This window comes from Penicillium brevicompactum, assembly GCF_028827555.1.
Source record: "Penicillium brevicompactum strain IBT 35665 chromosome Unknown utg000007l_segment0_segment0, whole genome shotgun sequence".
In the NCBI taxonomy this organism is placed as follows: Eukaryota; Fungi; Ascomycota; class Eurotiomycetes; order Eurotiales; family Aspergillaceae; genus Penicillium; species Penicillium brevicompactum.
In genome coordinates, this window is record NW_026623210.1 from 243,519 (window position 1) to 265,872 (window position 22,354).

Consider the following 22,354-nt stretch of genomic DNA (forward strand, 5'->3'; position numbering starts at 1 on the left):
GTCCTTGGGGATTCTTGTCTAGGCAACGATGCAATTTTTCCAAAAAGTGAGGAGTCGTCTCACGACGTATGGCTGTGAGTCCAAAAGTACGAATCTGTGAATGGAATGATAAGCATGGGCGAAGAATGTGAATGGGAGATATGAGTACCAATATGTGATTGACCATGAAAGAGTCATTCACGCCGCCAATGACGCGAGTGACATTACTGCATGTTGAGAAGAGACTTCTCGAATGCCAAGGTGATAAAGGTCAAGGGCAGATGAACTGCCCGATGAGGCCTGCGATGAACCAAATCGCAGAGGATGAAGTCTAGGATGAGCACAATGAAGATTGAGGATGATGAAACGATGGATGAATGAAGGTTGGAGAAGGTTGAAAGAGGAAGAGAGAGAGAGGGAGGAGAGAAAAGAGACAAGTAGAACTAGGCGAAAGATGACGAGCACGTGTGGTGTGAGGGCACAGGGAAGCCCTAATCAAAGTGAGAGCGGCGAGGAGTAGCACTTTAATCTCTCGTTGGACTCCAAGAACATCCCACGATTTTCACTCGACATCAAATACTGCTACTGCTGAGCATCTTACAGAAGAGGCTACAATCATCCACCATCCATGATTGATGGTGACGCTTCTAGCCGCTACACCTGCACTTCAAGACTCTGGCATCTAGAATGAGTGTTCCGCAAGTGAGCCTGAGAGTCTCTGGAACCAAGAGCTACACACTATGTTTGGTTGGATAGGGGTGCATTATCATTGGGCTTCTATATGGCTACCACAACTATCCCGAGTATATCAGAAGAGGCTTGGAGTCATGTGTTGGGGCAATATTGAACGGATGCTAAGGAAGCTAGGATCTCCATCTCGCGCGGCATCTATGACCAAAGCTCACACTTTGAGGCTCGATCATTGAGCATCGTATATTGGAGCTTGATGTCCTGGACCCCTTTCAAAGGCTTTAGTCCACTGCCAGGCCAATGTAAATGGGGACGTTGCAATGAGATATAGTCCCTGAAAGTGCTCGGTATGAGACGTGGACATCCATGGATGCCATTGATCGTGTCAACCACAAATTCACCGAACGAGTACGGAATGTCTTCGTGTTAAGCTCAAGTATTACTCCACTAACGGGTCCAAATACAGGGAATTGTACTATGATGTGATGGGCATACTTTGTTGAATGTTATGGGCTCATACATATCAGCAAGAATAGGGAGCAGATGGAAGAGGCGGGCTTGCAGACACTGAGGTCAAAGGCTCACATTTTGCCGGGCCAGTAGATTGGAGATATACGCTGTGGCAGTAAATGGCTCCACCTATGCTGTTTGAGACGGTCGAATCATGAATGATAGAATTTTTTTAAAAAAAACATGAACTCTGTATTATGGAATGAAATATTAGGAAAGGGAAGATGAGAAGTCATGCCTAATCCACCTTGATGGCGCTGTCCGAGAATATTAGCATCTGCCATACAGATTCATAAACAAGCAATCTTACCTGTATACCCGCCGAACGAAGGCGTAGGCGGCCAAGAAACCAACAGTTCCTGTCAAAAGGCCATACACAGCGCAGGCAAGGAAGCTGTAACTGAAGAACAGCAAGCTTGAAACAAATCCAGTGACGTTAAGCTTGAAAATGTAATACCAGATGCAGTAGGCAAAAATCCAGCATGCGCTGCTGCCGCCGGTGAGGAAGCTCTGCCACCACCAATGGTAATTCTTTTAGGGTCAGCATGGAAGTCTGTATATCAGTTGCATGGAATCTTACCTCGGAGCAAAGCTGGCTGTATGTGGCGATCACAGTCACTTCAACAACAGTCACTATCAGGACAATCGAAACAGCGCTCAGGAAACCAAAGACATAGTAGTAACCAGTCTTGTCCTGCCAGAGGTTCTTGAACACAAAAAGTAATTCGATGAAAAGAACCGCGAAGGGGATGAGACCTGTTAGTATAGGACCGATGGGTACGCGGAGATACCAAGGCTGGGACGGAATTTGCCGAGGGATTGCATTCGTCTTAAGGGGGTGTTCCCAAGGTGTTGCCCGAACAAAGCCAACCCAGCTGCCAAGGTATACCAATGGGACTTGGATAAGCAGCCAAAGAGCAAGCAGGCCGATCAAAGTGCTGAATGGGATTGCTGTGCTAGATGCTTGCGCCCAGACGAACAAGTTGAGGAGCAAAATGAGGCAAAAGGCAAGACCGGGAAACAGCAACGCAGTCTAGAATGTAAGTTAGTTGAGCTCCGTCGAACACAAAAGCAAAAACGTACGATGAAGGTGTTTTTGCGCCAAGCTGTTCCGCCGAATGTTTTGTAGAGTCTGCCCGAAAAGTAGCCGGAGAATACTCCAGCGAACACAAAGAGACCCATGCCGACGCTCACAAACCCACCGCGGAAGCTAGGGTTCAAGACGCCGAGGCAGCTGAGAAGAAGCAAGCCAGTTGCCATGAACAAAAGCTGCATACCAGAGCCAACCAACGGAGCGAGAAGGCCACTGTACGCGGGAATGCGGAATACGTCGCCATGCAGAAGCTTCCAGCCAGCAGTGTCTTCAAGGGCCTCGTCGTCCGAAGCGTAGTCCGCATCACGTTCCACATCTTTCTCTTCCAAAAGTCCATCGCCTTTCTTCTCCCCGGATCTGGCGCTCTTTCGTCGGGATTGACCCTTGGCCTTGCGATCATCCATAGCACCGTCGCCACGGCCCTTGATGTCGCCCTGCACGGTACGACTCCAGATGACAAACACCGTCACTCCCAACACGGTTGAAATTGTCAAGGAGTTGAGAATGGCCAGCCAATGGGTGATGACACTTTCGCTTTGGTTTGTGAAGTACAAATCCCAGCGGCTGGCCCAGTCAATCTTGGTGTCTTCACGGAAGTAAACAGAGTAAGTATAAGGTATCTTCAGCATGGCACCATCGTCATCTTCGTCATCTTCTGGGACGTAGGATAGTCCAGAGTATTTTTCTTGCATCCGAGAAAGGTTGGGTGGGAGATACAATCCCAACCCATCGGTATCCTTGTGAACAGACTTGGGACAACCACCCTCTTTGCGGTCCTCTGCGGTGATACTCTTCGGATAAACCTCAAATCCAACGATGACTTTGCCCCCTTCTGGTGCGCTCCGCCAGCGGATCACGATTGTGAAGTGGTTGTTGATGAAGTACCGTGGTTGTCTGCTGACAGGAGAGATATCCCGATATCCAAGCTTAAATCCCGAGGCATAGTATTTGCGACTCCGATCAACTGTGACGAAGCTCGTAGCCCCGGGCAGGTTGTCCGCAATCCACTCGATCACATATCCATCTTTGACGAGCTGGCGGGCCCACTTCACGTCCGAGCGACTGATTTCACGGGTGCAGAGCGTCTGACATTCAACATCCTTGCCCATGGCGAGCTCAAAATCAGATGTCATGATTCGATCGCCGCGCAACACCTCTCCAAGGTTGAGCGAGATGCTCTGGCCGGACCCGAATGGTGAACCGCCGTGTGTTTTCCCGCTCGGCGGGCAGACGAATGGGAGGTCAAAGTAGGCATATTGTAATTGGGTATTATCGGAGAAGATCTTGTTGACGAGTAATGGGATCGGATCGTTGTCGTTGTACCGAGTTACTGAGTATCCTGGTGGAAGAGCACAATGTCAGTGTCCAGTACGCTACAGACAATACGCCAAGGGCTTACCAGGAATATAGAATGCACTAACGCAAGATACAAGCAGCAATGTCCACAACGTCCACATTCGGGGACACAGTGGTACAGAAGCCATGATCAATGCGTTCAACTATGTTTCTTCCTCGGCGGGACGGATGGAGGGACTATCGAAACATGTACACGGTGGGGGAGTGCGTCCGCAGCTTCAGCTCGTATGGTCGTGATGCGCGGAGAAACTTGTGGGGTGCTGGTTCAGACTTCCTTGATATGAGCCCTGTCAAGTAGTGGTTCGGGGTGGACAGATCGACCGGGCGCGTAGTGACGAACTGTTAAGGGCCAACAGATAGCTTCGGATTCAGTCCAAAAAGCGTTAAACAAAAACGAATGAAACGGCACTTAATGCCACAAAGACACAAAGTATTAAGAAAGGGGCTTGAGCAACTTGAGCTTGGAATGATCGAAGGACTCTGTGTCAACTTCCCCCGGACTCGGCCAGATCACCGATTATCTAATGCTCCACATGGGCAGCTTGAGGAATGTCAATGGCCGCACTCGTAGGTATCGCTGGGTTTCAAATTAGCTGGGCCAGAAATCCTGTAGACTACCTAGGTATGTTCTCGTTCAAGCGATTTTCCAGAGAAAAGCTATCTATTATAGGGGTCGAGAATTACCCGAAAACTTTTGTGATGGTCCCTTTACGACTCTTTTAGGTTTTTTATACTTCGCGCGCTAGATGGGGTCTCGCATATATAGTGAAACTGGAAACTAGATGTCATATGGCAATATATATGAAGATAAAGGGTCCATTTATTTAACAAAGAAATTAATGATGGAGAGGAAAGCAAAAATCACGAGGAGCTATAGGCCAAGAGCAAGCACAGATAGCAAAGGTATGGAGCAAGCAAAGAGACAGCAAGGAAGCGAATGGAATCACATGGCAATAGCAAGCAAACAAGCAAGCTGCATATGCACATGACGAGAGAGAGAGAGATATCAACAATAAACAATAATTAATTCAGTGATCACGGCTTAGCCAAGATTTTCGGCCGTACCGAAGGGGTTTCGGCGAACCATATTACTATTGATCATGATGACTCGACAATTAGTTGGAGCCTTGGAAGGACAGCTAGAAAGACAGCTAGAAAGACAGGCAGAAAGATAGTTAGAAAGAGCCCCTGAAGGTGACCATACTCGCAAGCTTGACACTTACAGTCAAACTGGACACTCGAGGCTTGAACACATTGACCAGTCTTCCGAATCATGTTTGAGCCACCTGAACAGATCTTGGATCATTCTTTCCAACCTTTCGATAGTGATCACAAACTACGTACAGATTGATTCCAGTAGGTCTTGGCTTACCTTGAAAGTCCCGGGCCGGCCGGGCGTGTTGCGAGTACAGAGTGTTAATTGAGTTAGTTATCCCAACACTGATATATTGCAGGCTCCCAGCTTGGGACATCCACAGAGACTTTGGAAGCTAGCTGTGCCAAGGCACTATGGAAGAAGACGAAGAAGACGAAGAAGAGGGTCATATTTAAAATTTTATCGGTTTGCAATCGATATTCTCGGGTCATTACCGCATATCCGGAGAGTAGCTAGAAAGTTCAACGCAAGCATGCTAAAGAGAAAAGGGAAGTGAAACGTCGTAGATACTGAGGGAGCATGTCGCCCCTACAAGGAAAATGGAGTACATCACGTAAAGTGATCGCAAGGCTGTGATAGAAAGAACAAGGGCTGCTCAAGATCAAGGGCCGCTGAGGAGATACTCAACGGCTCCCTGAACACTGCCGCCCGACCGTCTCAGTGCTTCAATATTGCGCTCGAACTCATAAAATCCCATATCGTTCAATTGGCGAAGTTGGTCCGCGAACCGCTCCTCTGGAGGGCGAGTGTCAGGAGGCTGTGGAGCCCCAAAACCACCCCCAAGACCACCAAAGCCACCACCGCCGCCGAGTAGAGCCGCTAGAGGGTTTGCACCAGCAGCACCGCCTTCTCCGCCTTGTCCACCCATACCCTGCATCATTTGAGATAATAGCGCTGGATCACGGAGGAAGGGGTTGTTTTGAGGATTGAACGGGTTGGCGCCACCCTGACCCGCTTGTCCAGCAGCGCCGAATGCAGCCGGGTTGAATAGCGAAGCGAAAGGGTTGGCAGGAGCTTGAGGAGTCTGCCCCTCAGCAGAAGCAGAGCGATCAGTAGATTCGGCTCCTTGTGTCTCGGGCTGAGTTGCACCAGGGGTGCCAGTGGGCTGGGCGGGGCCGCCGAATGGGTTGGCCCCGCCGAAAAGGGCACCGAACGGGTTAGCCCCGGCCCCCCCAAATGGATTTGCAGGCATTCCAAATGGGTTGGTCGGTGTATTCTGTTGTTGGGTGCCTTGGTTTTCCTCAGCAGTAGTGTTAGTGACCCCAGGGGCGGGGAATGCGCTTTCACCACCGGCACCGCCAAGTCCGCCACCCATTCCCATGGCACGTTGCATTTGCATCATCTGGCGGATAGAGCTTGGATCGGTCAACATGCGACGGAATTCTGGGCTCTCCATCATCTGGCGCACCCCGGGTCCCATATCACGCAGCATGGGGTTCTGCTGAATCATCATATCAATCATGGCGGGGTTTTGAAGAGCTTCGTTGATGCTGGATTGGAACTGGGGGTTCTCAAGCATGGTGAGCATAGAGTCGGGATCAGGGGGAGGACCCATCTGGAAAAAAGAATGAAGATTAGTAAACGCTGCCGTGACGAGGCTTGCATCTTGCATCAACTGCGGATGCCATCAGGAGTTTACTTACCCCACCATCAGGACCAAAGAGTCCAGCACCAGGGAGCTGAGCAAATCCGGCATATCTAGCACCAGTGAGGCCAGCGAGAGGGTTGTTGCCAGTTCCAGCAGCGAGATTGGTCGGCACACCGGCTGCTGCTGGAGTTGGGGTTGTTCCCGAGGTAGCCCCGGCCGGGCTTGGCTGAGCAGCTGTGTTCTGGCGCGTTTGGTTGCTTGCAGCACTCTTGACCAAATGAATGGTATGGCCATCTTTAATCTTGTAGGTATCGAGGGTCTCGGTGTCCTTCAGGACTCTACCCGAGTAGATCAATCGCTGACGCTCTGCGGGGGTATCGGCATATTCAGAGCTGGCAAGCTTCTGCTTGAGATCTGAGACCAGAGTAGTGAGAGGGAGGGTCAAGGTAAATTTGGCATCTGTGGATGATTTGACCGTGAACGTGATCGGAGCCTCTGCAGCAGCTGTTTCGTCGGCCATGGTTGGAGTATGCAGTATGCACGAGTGGGGTGATCGGGCGATGCGAGGTAAAGAGAAGATTATCGCCTAGTGGGTTGACGAGGACAACACAGATCTGTAATAATGTAGTCTGATATCCAATGGAGATGGTGTTTCAAAGGAGATGACGAGGCAAGAAGCGTAACGAACACCACGGAGTACTAGAGCGTTATCATCCAACGGGCCGGCAGTTCATGGTCGGTCACAGAAGGCGGTCGAAGCTCCCAGCCACGTGATCACGCTAGCGAGTATTTTCTTCCTCGTGTGGCAGCTCGCCTGCTCTTCACCTCTTGCACTACGCGACTTTATCTTTCCCCGTGGCAAGTGGAATTGAAGAGGTGTTTCACTTTCCTCACTCCACCTTGCAGCAATGGGACTGATGTGATATTCAATTTCCCAACATCGCAATCGCATGTGCAAACCTTTTCACTCTCTCAGTGCCGGGAAACCGGACAGCTAGTTGCCCACCATGGCTACCACTTCCCACATGTTCATGTACTCTCTTACTGTCCAGCAGCCAACTGCAATTACTCAAGCCATCTTGGGTCAATTCACTGGAACAAAAGAGCAGCAAATCATCACCGCGTCCGGGTCGACTTTGACTATTCACCGGCCGGACTCTGCACAGGGGAAAATCACCCCAATCTTCTCCACCAATGCCTTTGGCATCATTCGTTCGCTGGCGTCCTTCCGATTGGCTGGTAGTAGCAAAGGTATGTTCTTTTTAATTTTCAAACCCCTTTCCACTCCCTCGGAGTTCAACTTAGTGATTCTTCAAGCTTCCCGGGCAGCACGGTCCTCCACCGAATCGATCCCTTGAACAAGGGTGGAAACCTGCCCTGGACAGCGATGTTGATATTCGCGAGTCTCTATTTGCGGGCTGTGCTGAGTGATCATTATAGATTATGTTGTCATCGGTTCTGACTCTGGCCGCATCGCCATCGTCGAGTACACCCCTGCGCAGAACCGGTTCACTCGCATCCATTTGGAAACATTTGGAAAGACTGGAGTGCGCCGTGTCGTTCCCGGACAGTATCTTGCAGTTGATCCGAAAGGACGTGCCTGTCTGATTGCGTCCGTGGAGAAGAACAAACTGGTCTATGTTCTCAACCGCAACTCGCAGGCAGAGCTCACCATCTCTTCACCCCTCGAAGCTCACAAAGCGCAGACCTTGGTCTTCGCTATGATGGCTCTGGATGTTGGCTACGAAAATCCTGTTTTCGCTGCCCTAGAGGTGGATTACTCAGAAGCCGACCAAGATCCTACCGGCCAAGCCTACGAAGAACTCGAGAAGGTCTTGGTGTATTACGAACTTGATCTTGGCCTGAACCACGTTGTCCGCAAGTGGTCTGACCCCGTCGATCGCACGGCCTCCATGCTTTTCCAGGTGCCTGGTGGTGCCGACGGTCCTAGCGGCGTGCTGGTGTGCGCGCAAGACAACGTCACCTACCGACACTCCAACCAAGAGGCGTTCCGTGTTCCGATCCCCCGTCGCAGCGGACCGACGGAGAATCCCGAAAGAAAGCGCTCAATCATCTCCGGAGTCATGCACAAGATGCGAGGAGCCTTCTTCTTCCTTCTTCAGACTGAGGATGGCGACTTGTTCAAGTTGACCCTCGAAATGGTTGAGGATGACAACGGACAACCTACCGGAGAGGCCAGGGCTCTGAAAATCAAGTACTTCGATACTGTCCCTGTTGCCACTCACCTCCTCATTCTCAAGAGTGGTTTCCTCTATGTCGCCAGTGAAGCTGGCAACCACAACTTCTACCAGTTCGAAAAGCTTGGTGACGACGATGAAGAGATCGAGTTTTCCAGTGACTCTTTTTCGGCCGACCCTAGCGTACCTTGTGCGCCGGTCTACTTCCAGCCCAGAGGCGCAGAGAACGTCAATCTCATGGAGAGCAGCAACTCGTTGACACCTTTGATTGACAGCAAGATCTCGAATCTCACCCAAGATGACGCTCCTCAGATCTACACAATCTGTGGTTCTGGAGCTCGCAGCTCCTTCCGCACACTCAAGCATGGGCTCGAGGTGTCGGAGATCGTGGCCTCCGACCTCCAGCACGTACCATCAGCCGTGTGGACCACGAAGCTGACACGCTCGGATGAGTACCACACATACATCATTCTTTCTTTTGCCAACGGCACTCTTGTCCTGAGTATCGGAGAGATTGTCGAAGAAGTTTCGGATACCGGCTTCCTTTCCTCTGCTCCTACTCTCGCCGTGCAACAACTTGGAGAGGACTCGATGCTCCAGGTTCATCCCCGTGGTATCCGCCATATCCTTGCCGATCGACGAATCAACGAATGGCCTGCTCCTCAACACCGATCCATTGTTGCGGCTGCCACTAACGAGCGCCAAGTCGCCGTGGCACTCAGCTCTGGTGAGATTGTTTACTTTGAATTGGACGCCGATGGAACTCTCGCAGAATATGACGAGCGTCGACAAATGTCCGGCACTGTCACTTCTCTCAGTCTTGGAGAGGTCCCAGAGGGCCGTGTCCGCAGCTCGTTCTTGGCTGTTGGCTGTGACGATTCGACTGTTCGCATCCTGAGCCTGGATCCCGACTCGACTCTTGAGAACAAGTCCGTTCAGGCCCTGACATCCGCACCATCTGCCCTTCAAATCATGGCTATGGCCGACTCCAGCTCCGGAGGCACGACCCTCTATCTCCACATTGGTCTTTACTCTGGCGTTTACCTCCGTACTGTCTTGGACGAGGTGACTGGCGAGCTTTCAGATACCCGAACTCGATTCATTGGCGCCAAACCTGTCAAGCTGTCCCAAGTGTCCGTTAAGGGTCAAACTGCCGTGCTTGCACTGAGCACTCGTTCATGGCTCGGATACTCTGATATCCAAACCAAGAGCTTCATGCTGACCCCTCTGGACTACCCTGGACTTGAATGGGGATGGAACTTCTCCAGTGAGCAATGCGAGGAGGGAATGATTGGTATCCAAGGCCGAAACTTACAGTATGTTGATCCCATCTCTCCTATTCCCCCATCCCACTCCCTTGATCATATGATGAGAAAAAACAATCCGAACTACTATGTGGATCAAACCTTTTATTTTTCCAATTGTTCCTGCTGAGATCAACTTCACATCTTGTTACACTACTGAGTCCGACGCATTCTTGACCATGGTACTGACTTGAACTAGGATCTTCGCTGTTGAGAAGCTTGACAACAATATGCTTCAAGAGTCCATTCCCCTTGCTCACACACCGCGACGATTCGTCCAGCACCCGGATTACCCGCTCTTCTATGTCATCGAATCCGACAACAACGTCCTCTCCTCTGCCACCCGCCAGAGACTCATCGAGGACTCCCAAGCCCGTGACGGTCAGATCGCAGAGCTTCCGCCGTCCGAATTCGGATACCCCCGCGGAACCGGTCATTGGGCTTCATGCGTTCAAATTGTTGACCCAATTACCACCAAGTCTGTTGTATACACCCTTGACTTGGAGGATAATGAGGCAGCAGTCAGTCTCGCTGTCGTGAGCTTTGGTGACCAACGTGATGAAGCCTTCCTCGCCGTTGGAACCGCCAAGGATATGGTCGTCAGCCCTCCCTCATCCTCGGGAGGCTTTATCCATCTCTACCGCTTCCAGGAAGACGGCCAGAGCTTGGAATTCATCCACAAGACCGCTGTCGAGGAACCACCCCTTGCTCTCATCGGCTTCCAGGGCCATCTTATGGCAGGTGTCGGCACACAGCTCCGCATTTATGGAGTTGGAATCAAACAGCTGCTCCGCAAATGCCAGAGTGATGTGGTGGGCAAGACAATTGTCGGCCTCCAAACTCAGGGAAGTCGTATTGTCGTCAGCGATGTTCGCGACAGTGTCACGTACGTCGTTTACAAGCCTCAAGACAATGTCCTGATCCCCTTCGCCGATGACTCCATTGCTCGCTGGACTTCGGCAACAACCATGGTTGACTACGAGACTACTGCAGGAGGTGACAAGTTTGGTAACCTTTGGTTGCTGCGCTGCCCTCAAAAGGCTTCCCACGAGGCTGACGAGGATGGCTCTGGTGCTCACCTCCGACATGAAAAGGGTTACCTCCATGGAACCCCTCACCGTCTTGAGTTGATGATTCACTACTACGCCCAGGACATTCCAACCAGCATCCACAAGACTCAGTTGGTTGCTGGAGGACGTGATGTCGTGGTCTGGACCGGACTCCACGGCACCATTGGAATGTTTGCTCCATTCGCCGGCCGTGAGGACGTCGACTTCTTCCAGCTTCTGGAGACCCAAATGGCTACCACACAACCTCCACTCGCTGGTCGTGACCACTTGATGTACCGTGGTTACTATGCGCCTGTGAAGGGTGTCATCGATGGAGATCTCTGCGAGATGTACCTCCTGTTGCCTAATGATACGAAGATGATGATTGCAGCGGAGCTTGATCGCTCAGTTCGCGAGATCGAGCGTAAGATCTCGGTAAGTCCGAACCTTGAGTTCACCTTTCCATTGAAAATTCAACTAACGATTTACTTAGGATATGCGAACACGCGTGGCCTATTGATTGCGGTTTTAGCCCCGGCGTTTTTTTGCCCTGTGTTATCGGGCTCGAGATACCTTTTTCACATAATGGATGATGACTTGGTGGCTTCAAAACCACATGCAACCATTCCCTTTTCCCGCCTGCACGGCTTTCGTAGAACCTGCAACCCCACACAGGGGCCATTTAGACTTTTGGTCGTCTCTTTCCTCGCTCGGTTTGCCGCTCCTCTCGGCTGATCTTGAGCTGGATGCATCTGGTCACTTTTTAAGTGCCGGTTTGTTTGAGACAAGAAGAAGCGTGAAAACGCGTCGACGCTTTTTGAGTACGATTTGATCCGCAATGCACCACGGGTCTGCGTCGTAATTTATCAGTCGGGACATCCTTGTCATATCATTGTAATTTCTGCAGAATCACAAATTTATTTTTCAAATTAAAATCTTCCATCTTTCTGTATTTTGAATCTATAGTTTTCGGAACTTGATGAGCCGAACTGGAAACGTCTACGGAGTACTCCGTGCCCCTTAGTAGGCTACAACTGATCGAAAGGTTTACAGCCTCAATTCAAGTAGAGCAATCCGCCGTTAAAATTAACATTGATCTCGTGAACATATGAATATTAAACTATTGAGTGTGATGAAGCCAAAATGCATACAAAAGAAGGCCAGAACGGCAAGACAACATGCTTTGACAATAAATAAACAGAAGGTGGGTATAATCCGAACGAATAGAAGAAATGAAAAAAGAAAAAACCACAGAATTATGCAGAGAAAGGAGGGACTTTTTGAGGTTGCCAGAGGTATCAAAGATCTTGTTGGCAAGCAAGAAAGAGAGTTGGGTGTTTCGAGTCTACCGTGCTGCCATCACACCTATTGTCTCCGAGTAGCCAGGAGGAGCGAGGTCGATGACCACATCGCTCACATCACGACCGGAGAAGTCGGTTGGGGAGGTCACGTTGCGAGGGTTGAAGAATTCATCGACCTCCTCTTGAGTGACGAGGAGACCAAGGGAAGACTTGATGGACTCGGTGTAGTTCTGACTGGTGAACTGAACAGGCACACGGAGGGATATGGTCGGTGTCATGATGTTCGCGGCGGGTGTGTGGTAGCTCAAAGAGAGCTCGAGGGAGTAGGTGCGGGAGATGAGGCAGGAATGGAAGGTCGGGATGAAGGTCTTTTGCTTTGGAAGCGTGATGGGAATGACGACCGATGCGGTATAGTATGTATCACCCGTGAAAGTGGACGAGGGACCCGTTGATGAGGAGTCAGATGAGGATGAGGTGGTAGAGTCGCGGCGAGCATCGGAGGTATGTTTTGTCCATTGCGCTGAGGCGACGCACATTGTTGACAGGTGAACAGCCTCGGTGTATAGACCGCGGCCGACTTGCGAGAAAGGAACACCCGTCCCGGAGGGGAAGTCTTCCCACGGCGAGGCGCTGTAGAAAGTACTTGCGCGAAGCTTGCTGGTCATTGTTCCGAGTGGCGGCGGTGTCTCTTTCCCAACGGGTTCGAATCGCAGGTTCACGGTGGTGACGGTGCTCACAGTGTCGGATGGTTCGCAGCTTGGAGGAAGCAATTGGATGGGCTTGGGTTGGGATGTCGCAGCAACGAGACGACCCAGAGTGCCTCGCAGGGTTCCACGCTTGACGCTCTTCTCCTTTCGCATGCATAGTGAAGATGTCCCAGAGAAATCGACAGGAGGCTCTTCTTCCACGACTGGGATGATGCGAACCTTCTTGGCGACACCGGCAATGGACTTGGCTGCTTGGCCATCGTGTCGTTTCTGGTGAAGCGATGCCCGCACAATATAGGCTACTTGAGACATGTCGGGGGCCATGTCATCGATGAGGGTTTTGCCATCGCTCGCCAGCATAGGATCACCCAGGGTTGGCGGTAGCATAGTATGAGAACGTCCCACATGGGTGTTGTTTTTGTTGTGGGAGCAGACCTGGGGCAACAGACGGTCTGGCACGACAAAGGTGAAAGGGAATTGGTACGAACGACCACCTTCTAGCATGCGAGGGGTTGGGTATTCGATATCCTCAATTGGCTGGCGCAACTTGAGGAACATCTGCTGTGACCCCGTGCGACCAGGGCATGATGCTCGTTCAACCGTAGTTCGAGATCTCCCTGTTTATCGAGTCAGCCAAGAATTCTCAAGCTTGAGAGGTGGAGCACCGGATTGATACCTTCAAGAACAATTTCAACTTCTTCGAATCGCGTATCATGCTCCGCGGTTATGGTCACAATGCCTTCGATGCTCTCCCCGTCGTATAGGCATTGACCCGGCTCGGCTTTTGACCCGTCAGATCGATTTCGACCTTTGGTTGCGATCGTCGAGTCCATGCATCCAACTTCTCGGAGCCAGAGCTGAGGATCGAAGTTGCTGCCGACATCTTTGCAGAAAAAGTTATAGATGGGAGAAATTGAGGCTTTGAGTCCTATGGAAGGGACAGCCGACACCGACGAAAAATAGCAAGAATGTGAATATCAAAGGGAATTTGAAAATGTACTTTAAAAAGAAAACAATACTCCGAGGGGAAAAAAATAGTAGTGGAGCCGTGGACAACCGCACTGGGGACGGAGGGGCGGTTGTTATATAGGAGGATCTTAACATACACCAAGGTTCTTACAAATTGATACAACTGATTTTACTGATTTAATTGACGTGAGTCACAAGTCCAAGCCATTTACGATGACGATAATCCACGTGTAGTCTAAAAAAGAGAATCGGACAGTGTAAGGAAAGCCGAGCCTGAAGGACATCCACGTAAGGAAACAATACGCCTGATTGGTGGACCGGCAATGAGGAGCCGTCCCTGTTCACGCCCTTGGATTGACATTCCTTCGAGTCGACGACGTACATGCCGAGACTCGTTCCGTGCACCTGACTTTTGTGAGGCGATTACGTGTACGAGTGTACGAACAAGCGATCACTCAATTTCTCTCTATAACACCCATGGATAACTGATATATCTACTTTTTGAGAGCTGGAGAGTCGAAGCTCAAGCGTGGGTCAAAAGACAGAGAAAAAGTGGAGAAGACGCCTTACTGCGACATGCACGCCCTTTGAGTCTCCACTTAATGGTCCGTTCACATTCTCGAGCTTGATGATCGCGAAGTGGCCAATCATGCCTTGCTGCGGAGAAACTCTCAGCGGAGAGACTGGGGTTGATTTCAAAGCCATATCTCGTGTCCCTTCGCCGTTTGTGACTCTTTCCAGCTTCACCAGATTTGTAGCCATAAAATCACGAATCCACGAAGCCATACTGTTTCTCGAGTTTCCCTCGGGAAACATGACGAAAGGGCCTAGTTTCGGGAGACCCAGAATTTTCCGACCATAACCGAGTCGAGATGGGCCGAAGTCGCGCTTCTTTTTTTTTCTCTCAATTTTTTCCCTTTCATCTTTCTCGGCGTGATCGGAGAGATCGGTGTGATTTGATGGCGCCATTGGATTCGGTCTAAAGAATCGGCTTCTGCACTCAAAATCGGTCTACCGACGTCACGTTACCTATGACGTAGCCACGTCAACTTTCTTATTTTTATGCTTCATATACTTCATATGCAAAGATGATCAAATGATATATGCATCATTCTAATAGTTTGGTTCAACGTACCTACATGCACGTTATCGTATTCAACGGTTTCGCTAACGTCGAATCCTTCGCGGTTGAATATGAGTCAGTCGCTTAATAGCTGAAGTTAATTGACCTACCTTTGCTGTATAAAAGAGCAATACCATACCTTGCATTTCTATAATCTCGTACAAGTATCCCGAGGTTACAAAGAGCATCATTGATCTCGAGACCTTCCGAAATCCATCTGATCTGTGGTCTCCACCCTTGACACATCGAAGAGCCCTTGCATCCATTGTCCAACTCTTTCGTCAGTATGTCTACCAATCGGGATTTCACCAGTCCTGACAAAAGCTTCGACTACAACGAAGAACTCCCAGCTGATAAAGCCCAGACATGGACTCTACTTGAAACATACAGCAAGATCTCTTCAAGTCAAATCGAGACCCATCTCAAAGATATAGTAAGCTCCTCTCCTAACCATCATATCATCCCACCACTAACCAGTTTGACAGCGTCAAAAAGCCTGGAATGTCTTTCCATACGGCTGCATCGGCCGCTGGCTATTACTCGACTGCGTGATTACATCACTACCAGAGTATCCCACCATCATCGAGCGCGTCAAGTCAGGCGACATCCTTCTCGACGCGGGGTGCGCATTCGGCTATGTGCTTCGACAAATGGTTACCGACGGCGCCCCAGCAACCAACTTGATTGGAGTGGACCTCCGACAGGAATTTCTTGATCTGGGGTACGAATTGTTCCAAGACAAGGGGTTCGAAGCGCGTTTCATCGCAGGTGACTTGGTGAATGCCGATCCGTCCCTTGCTGGGATCGCTGGTACGGTTGATATCATTCATGCTGCGGCCTTGTTCCACTTGTTTGGATGGGACGATCAGGTTGAGATCGGAGTGCGTTTCGTTGAGCTTCTCAAGCCGCAGGCGAATGCCTTGATCGTTGGGAGGCAAATTGCAGATCTTGAGCCGTTAGATCCCGTTGAGCATCTGAGGCAGGGGCGGGGGTGGTATCGTCATAACTTGAGAACTTGGCAGATGTTATGGGATGTCGTTGGAGACAAGACAGGGACGCGATGGAAGGTTACCGGGGTGGTGTCGGAAAGGAGGGGGTTGAACGATGTCCCTGGACCAAAGGCAGGGATATCCTTTGCGGTCTACAAAGTCTAAATTGTGAGTCCAACGACATGTACATTCTAACTCATGTATTTGAATCTGATTTATGCTAAAGGATAGCACCTTTTTACCGCAAGCCTGTGCGAAAATGCAAAACCTCATCGGTGCTTCTTTCACCATACAAACCAGGTATGAGAATATTTCAAAGATTCCAATGCTCATTCTTCCGAATCTTTCCACCCATTCTATAGATCAGCACGGGAACGGGGACCAGAGCAAGAGCGATGAAGCCCAACAGAGAATTGCCCCAACCGATTCCCATCTCATGATACATCTGCGGCCCAGCCAAAGGAAGAAAAGCAGCTACAACGCTGCGCATGACCGAGAATGCCGCGAGTGCGCTGGCAGCATATTGCGAGTACGCGTCGACGATATAAGCTTGCGTGGTCAGCCAGATACACTCGAAGCCAATACCGAAGAAAACCAGTCCGATCACTGGCACGATCCAGAAAACGCCCTTCTCGCTGCTCCAGCCGTACAGGAAGAAGGCGATTGGCAAAAATGGAGCGCAGTAGATACAAACGGGCAGCCGCATCTCAGCCTCGTGTACTCCGGCATTCAGCTTTGTCTTATGAATGACTGATCTGTCGGAGCATGTGAAGAATATCGTGACGCCGATGATGTATCCGACCAAGAGTGCAAGGTAGACGATACCAGTGATGCCCGTCGACCAGCCGTAGCCGTCCTCGAAGACGATGGGGATGGTATTGAAGAACAGGTAGAGACACCCATATGCGAACGCGATATAAAGAGAGACGCCGAAGACAATCGCGGAGCCAAAGAGCAGTCGGAAAGGCCTGACTAGGCCTCTCAAGAGAATCTCCTTCTTGGAGAGAGTAGAAGCATCGTCGGTATAGCAGCTCAGCAGCTCAGGACGACCAAGCTCTCTCCGCAGTGCAGCCGTTTTGGCTTGGATCAGAACCTGATGATTCGTCTCGCAACTAAATACAGCCATAGCGACAACGACCAGAGTTGCAGGGATCAAAGTAATCCAATTCACCCATCGCCAGCCAATCTTCTCCGAAACGAAACCTCCCACCACTGGCGCAACCGAAGGTCCCATTATCGGCCCAAGCATCCAAACAGCCATCGCTCTACCTCGCTGGTCAACGGGGAACATATCCGCGACCATAGCTCCCGCGACTGTCTGCGATGCCGATCCACCAATGCCCGAGAAAAATCGAAAAATAATAAGTGTCTCTAGCGACGGTGCAAGAGCGCAACCAATCAGCCAGGCGCAAAACACAGAGCTAGCAGTTATCATGACGACATGACGACCATATATCTCAGAGAAAGGCGAAAGAAACAGAGGTCCGACTGCATATCCCAAAAGGAAAATGCTCACGGGTATGGCGCCTTTGGTTATATTGGTGACGTGGAATTCGGCCTCGATTAAAGATATCGCTGGCGCGATGATGGAGGATGCGAAAGGGGTCATGAACCCAATTGCCGAAAGTAGGCCTGTGATTAACCACTTCCGCCTAGGTGTGAAGTTTAGAGGATTCTGAGGGTCACTCTGAGATTCCCAACCCACGATGCCGTTGCTCAGGTCCATCAAGTGCTTGATTGAGACGTTTGTTGGTGGGCTTGACCTTTCGATATCGCCAATCCTGGTCGGATATTCGGGGTTCTCATTGCCGCTTTTGATCTGCGGATATCAGCAAAATTGAAAGCCATCGATTTCAGGACAGGTAGATACCTCTTCTTGTCGAAGGTCTTCATCTCGTATGACAGCCACTTTTGAGCTCATGCCGCTTGAGATCTGAGGCTATTGGCCAATTTAGCGAAGTAAAGGAAAGAGGAAGAAAAAAGGGAATGGAACGAGGAAACAAAAAAGTCGTCAACACTTGCGAAAGCCCAAAGTCCAGAAATGACAGCCCCAGACAATATTGACTACTTTCATTTGTGGGACTGACGGCTCCTAAAGAGAAAACCACATCACGACCTTCCATCTGGCGAGGCCGGAAATCATCCGCGATGACCCACTTGTCAACCACAAGGCGCGATGTTCTGCAGTTGAGGATGAGGTTTCTGTTATAAATTTGGCTTGGCTCTCGGGGGCTAGTCGAGACCCGCTTTCGCCTGTGAGAAATCGCGGGGGGGCCGTCCCACAAACCCGTCGTTACCTCGGAGAACTCCCCTATACTACGTTATCATTGGGACGTGCATGATCGAGCCTATTGAATACACTAATTGAGTAAAAATCGTACGTCGGAACAGACAGGCCCGGCACCGAACCATTAAAAAACCCGGGTGGTCGCATCCGATCCGGACTAGGCTCTTACACGGTTGCTTAAAGCTTTCAAGGCTCACAGCACATGAAAGGAGCCGGAAAGAGCGGGGGAGAGGGCCGATAGAGAGTTTCAATTGTTGCTGCCGCCGCCGCTGCCCCAAAGCCAGATGTACCTAGACTCATAAAGGATTCAACTTGATGAAAAGCATGTAAGCTAATTTCCAGCTGGGCATTCGGGGGGTCACCCGTTCAAAGATCATGCACAAGTAGGGCAAACAAAATATCGATGAATCTTGGAACCATTGAAATGGCCTATATAAATGGAAGACCACGAATCGTGGTTGTTCCTGAGAGCTCCCGTATATCCATGGATAACTTCGCATTATGCGGAGTATCAGGAACCAGACCATCTAACCGCTTTCCAAGGTTTCCATTCTGCCCAGGACAATATAAAACTCCAATTGACTTCCAAGTTTTAACATAGTAGGTAAATATGACCCGCACGGGAAGTCAAATATTTGTCCATCGCAAACTAAAGTAGGACCCAAGAAGGCACAAATCCTCATCTATAGCGAAGCAGTCCGAGGTGTATGTTTGGTCCAATCACATCCCACGAACAAGACCCGCACGCCCGCCCCTCGGGGTTTGTCAAAGTCTCTTGCTGAACCGGGATATATTGAAAATGTGTACGCATTTCTTGAGAGCACTAGAGCCTCATTGAGGGTGCTTTGATTGGTGGCATTGCGTCACATCAAGATGAGTGCAAATGATACGTTTCGTCATATGCTCTTAATCGGCTTCCCAGAGTCGATCCGACCTCGGGACAGTCTTTTTGAACTATTGTATATCCAAGCTTACCAAAGTACTCCACCAACTGAGATGTTTATTCAGTAAATTTGGTGTTCCGGCCTTAGTATACCCTACTGATTCAATCCCGACCGTACTAGCATATGTATGTCCCAAGTATGCACCCAAAAACCCGATCTAATCACAGATTCCCGGTGGTTAATTCTAAATGACGGGAGTGTAGACCCCGTGAGGGCCTAGGAAATTTGATCACGCGCTCAAAGTGCTATGCACTAAATAGCTTGAATAGGAGGGGGGGCATTCAGGCACATGCTCCGGTCGCATGGCTCAGGTGTTACATCAAAGCTGCTCAAAGGACCCTGGTTCCTACAGCCGAGCCGGCGTCTTCGTTTCAAGTCAGCAGCCCTGAAGACCCTCAAGATCCTCATTCTGATCTTCATGTCAGTCTTCATCTCGAATACTACCATCTAGTTACATTCTCGGAGATCTAGAGCTTGCTGCTGCAACATCCGTGACAAAACCCTCAAACAGCATATGTTCCGATCATCTTCTCTTCCTTGTTTTAACGCCAAAACCCCAGACATCGGGACGACAATGTCACCCATCCTCAATTTTAGAGGCGGTTGATTGGCCAGTGTGTCGCCCGGGGGAGTTCTTGAAATTATCACCAATGCCCAGACTTTGATGTCTGAATGTTACAGGGTGTCACACATGGGTGCCGCAGACCTAAGTACTTGTATGGGTTGATAGATAGTACGCAGCCCTTTGGTCACCGAGGCAGGTCTCCAGATGATGTGCATGAATGTGCATTAACCAGCCAAAGAAACAAGCCATTGTAGTCGAAGATAATGTCACCTGAAAGGAAATGAAAATTTAACCTTGCATTGTATGTCATTAACCTCTGCGGGACTGCTTTACATTGTCCCCACGGAGCTAACGGGGTATCGAAAGGGAAAGGAAACGAAATCAATGGCCCAATGGCCCACCTCCCCCATGAATTAATAGGCAACGAGGCTCAACCTATAAATACCCTGCACTCAACCTCTCACCTCACCTCGATTCTTCTTCTTCACCCCTTTTACTCTCTCAACCTTGACAGTCTCGCTGGCACGAGCCCCTCTTAGACAGCAATTTGCAGATCTTACACTCCTTCATCATGAGACTTTTCGTTCTTTTCTGGATAGGGCTCAGTTGGCTGGCCAATGCTGCCTCTATCCCCCTCTTCGAGCTAACGTCACTGAGATTGAGTCTCGGGACGTCAGCGACGTCAATGGCTTCCGCTCTGTGGCTTATTTTGTAAACTGGGTGAGTTCGACAAAAGATTATCTATCACGGTTGAGCATTGTGCCATGAGCTTGCTAACCCTCAATATTATTAGGGCATCTACGGACGCAATTTCCTGCCTCAGGATCTACCAGCTGAAAAGCTCACCCAGTACGTGTCTTGATTTCCAACAGTTGATCTCCATATTTATTCAAGTCTAACTCGACTGCAGTGTTCTTTACGCTTTTGCCAACATTCACGCTGATGGATCTGTCTTTCTTTCCGACACCTGGGCCGACACTGACAAGCACTACCCAAGCGATTCTTGGAATGATTCTGGAAACAATGTCTATGGCTGCATCAAGCAGCTATTTTTGCTCAAGAAGAGGAACCGCAAGCTGAAGATTCTCCTGTCCATTGGAGGCTGGTCCTACTCCCCCACCTTTGCATCCGCCTTCGATACTGATGCTGGGCGGCAACGATTTGCCGACACTGCAACTGAGTTGGTGAAGAATCTTGGCATAGATGGAATTGATGTTGACTACGAGGTGAGTGGAAGAAGTTTCCCAAGCTGGCTATTGAAATTCAATGTTGACCTCGTTACAGTACCCCAAAAATGATGACCAGGCTGACAAGCTCGTCGATGCACTTCGCCGGACCCGTGAAGTGCGTTTACCCTCAACTTTTGCAAAAGACCCGACTTACACCTTTTAGGCATTGGACAACTACAGCGCACGAAATGCGGGCGGTTACCACTTCTTGCTTACAGTCGCATCTCCAGCTGGTAAGCCACAACTTGGCACTGCTGTTTTGTCAATCAACCAAGCTGACGTCTTTAGGTCCGGAGAACTACCATCATCAGCACTTGAATCAGATGGATCGCTACCTCGACTTCTGGAATTTGATGGCTTACGACTACTCGGGTAGCTGGGATACGATCGCCGGCCACGACGCCAATATCTACTCGTCTAACGACAACCCAGCCAGCACGCCATTCAACACCGACCAAGCAATCAATTACTACCTTTCGCAGGGTGTTGCCTCTCACAAGATTGTGATGGGAATGCCCCTGTATGGCCGAGCATTCACCAACACCAATGGCCCTGGAAGTGCATTCAACGGTGTCGGACAAGGAAGTTGGGAGGCGGGCGTGTGGGACTACAAGGCTCTCCCCCTTACTGGCTGCGGAGTCACTGAGTTGAACCAACCAGTTGCAAGCTACTGCTACAACCAAGGACAACGACTGCTTATCAGCTACGATACTCCTTCCATCGCTCGCCAGAAGGCCCAATACATCCAGTCCAAGGGACTTGGTGGTGGCATGTGGTGGGAGAGCAGCGCTGACAAGAAAGGAGGTGACAGCTTGATCTCTACGGTAAGCCTCAATGTGCACTTTGCAGTTACAATTACTGACGTATCTAGGTTGTGGACCAACTTGGAGGCAATAACGCTTTGGAGCAGAGCGGGAATCAGCTGAGCTATCCTGCTTCCAAGTACGACAACTTGAGGAATGGCTTCAACTAGGATACTCTCATTTCTCGAAGTTGAAACATTCGGAGAGTACTTTCATGATTCGAGGAGGAGACACAATTTGCATTTTGTTGCGGGGATCCCTTGATCGCCTTGATGGCCGATTGGGGACCAAGCTTGTCAGGGCATATCTATCTCACACAATTTATGGAATTGAAGTCTAAGGTTGATTTTTTGAATAAAGATTCTTTTGCGTGATAGACATCGCTCGTCCCAAGGTCAAAACTTCTCAAGCAGAATATTACGTAGCCGGTATGGATTTAAAACAACATGACAGTATAACCTCAATCCCATGAGAACACAACTCCAAAGCTCTGTGTGACAGCGGATAAACTTGG

General features: G+C 50.0%; 7 protein-coding genes across 7 annotated transcripts; 3 read left to right on the forward strand and 4 right to left on the reverse strand.

Annotated features, from left to right (window-relative positions):
- Nucleotides 1-1,417: 1,417 nt before the first annotated feature.
- On the reverse strand, nt 1,418-3,729 carry N7506_010838 (transmembrane 9 family protein; the record flags this gene model as incomplete). The annotated part of the gene is made up of 5 exons (XM_056960131.1): nt 1,418-1,436; nt 1,490-1,710; nt 1,760-2,212; nt 2,263-3,611; nt 3,672-3,729. The coding sequence occupies 5 exons, from the start codon at nt 3,727-3,729 to the stop codon at nt 1,418-1,420; spliced, it is 2,100 nt and encodes a 699-aa protein (XP_056806286.1).
- A 1,656-nt stretch (nt 3,730-5,385) lies between these two features.
- N7506_010839 (ubiquitin domain-containing protein DSK2) lies at nt 5,386-6,892 on the reverse strand (the record flags this gene model as incomplete). The annotated part of the gene is made up of 2 exons (XM_056960132.1): nt 5,386-6,339; nt 6,428-6,892. The coding sequence occupies 2 exons, from the start codon at nt 6,890-6,892 to the stop codon at nt 5,386-5,388; spliced, it is 1,419 nt and encodes a 472-aa protein (XP_056806287.1).
- A 487-nt stretch (nt 6,893-7,379) lies between these two features.
- On the forward strand, nt 7,380-11,443 carry N7506_010840 (DDB1/RSE1 family protein; the record flags this gene model as incomplete). Its single annotated transcript, XM_056960133.1, has 4 exons — nt 7,380-7,623; nt 7,813-9,886; nt 10,074-11,358; nt 11,417-11,443. The coding sequence occupies 4 exons, from the start codon at nt 7,380-7,382 to the stop codon at nt 11,441-11,443; spliced, it is 3,630 nt and encodes a 1,209-aa protein (XP_056806288.1).
- An 825-nt stretch (nt 11,444-12,268) lies between these two features.
- N7506_010841 (arrestin (or S-antigen), N-terminal domain protein) lies at nt 12,269-13,489 on the reverse strand (the record flags this gene model as incomplete). Its single annotated transcript, XM_056960134.1, has 1 exon — nt 12,269-13,489. One exon carries the CDS (start codon nt 13,487-13,489, stop codon nt 12,269-12,271), a length of 1,221 nt encoding a protein of 406 aa, XP_056806289.1.
- A 1,820-nt stretch (nt 13,490-15,309) lies between these two features.
- Nucleotides 15,310-16,177, forward strand: N7506_010842 (class I SAM-dependent methyltransferase; the record flags this gene model as incomplete). Its single annotated transcript, XM_056960135.1, has 2 exons — nt 15,310-15,456; nt 15,509-16,177. 2 exons carry the CDS (start codon nt 15,310-15,312, stop codon nt 16,175-16,177), a joined length of 816 nt encoding a protein of 271 aa, XP_056806290.1.
- Nucleotides 16,178-16,325: 148 nt separating this feature from the next.
- N7506_010843 (MFS transporter) lies at nt 16,326-17,933 on the reverse strand (the record flags this gene model as incomplete). Its single annotated transcript, XM_056960136.1, has 2 exons — nt 16,326-17,831; nt 17,883-17,933. The coding sequence occupies 2 exons, from the start codon at nt 17,931-17,933 to the stop codon at nt 16,326-16,328; spliced, it is 1,557 nt and encodes a 518-aa protein (XP_056806291.1).
- Nucleotides 17,934-20,379: 2,446 nt separating this feature from the next.
- N7506_010844 (glycoside hydrolase family 18 protein) lies at nt 20,380-22,010 on the forward strand (the record flags this gene model as incomplete). The annotated part of the gene is made up of 8 exons (XM_056960137.1): nt 20,380-20,413; nt 20,452-20,528; nt 20,602-20,657; nt 20,719-21,034; nt 21,093-21,152; nt 21,201-21,270; nt 21,326-21,861; nt 21,909-22,010. 8 exons carry the CDS (start codon nt 20,380-20,382, stop codon nt 22,008-22,010), a joined length of 1,251 nt encoding a protein of 416 aa, XP_056806292.1.
- Between the last annotated feature and the right edge of the window lie 344 nt (nt 22,011-22,354).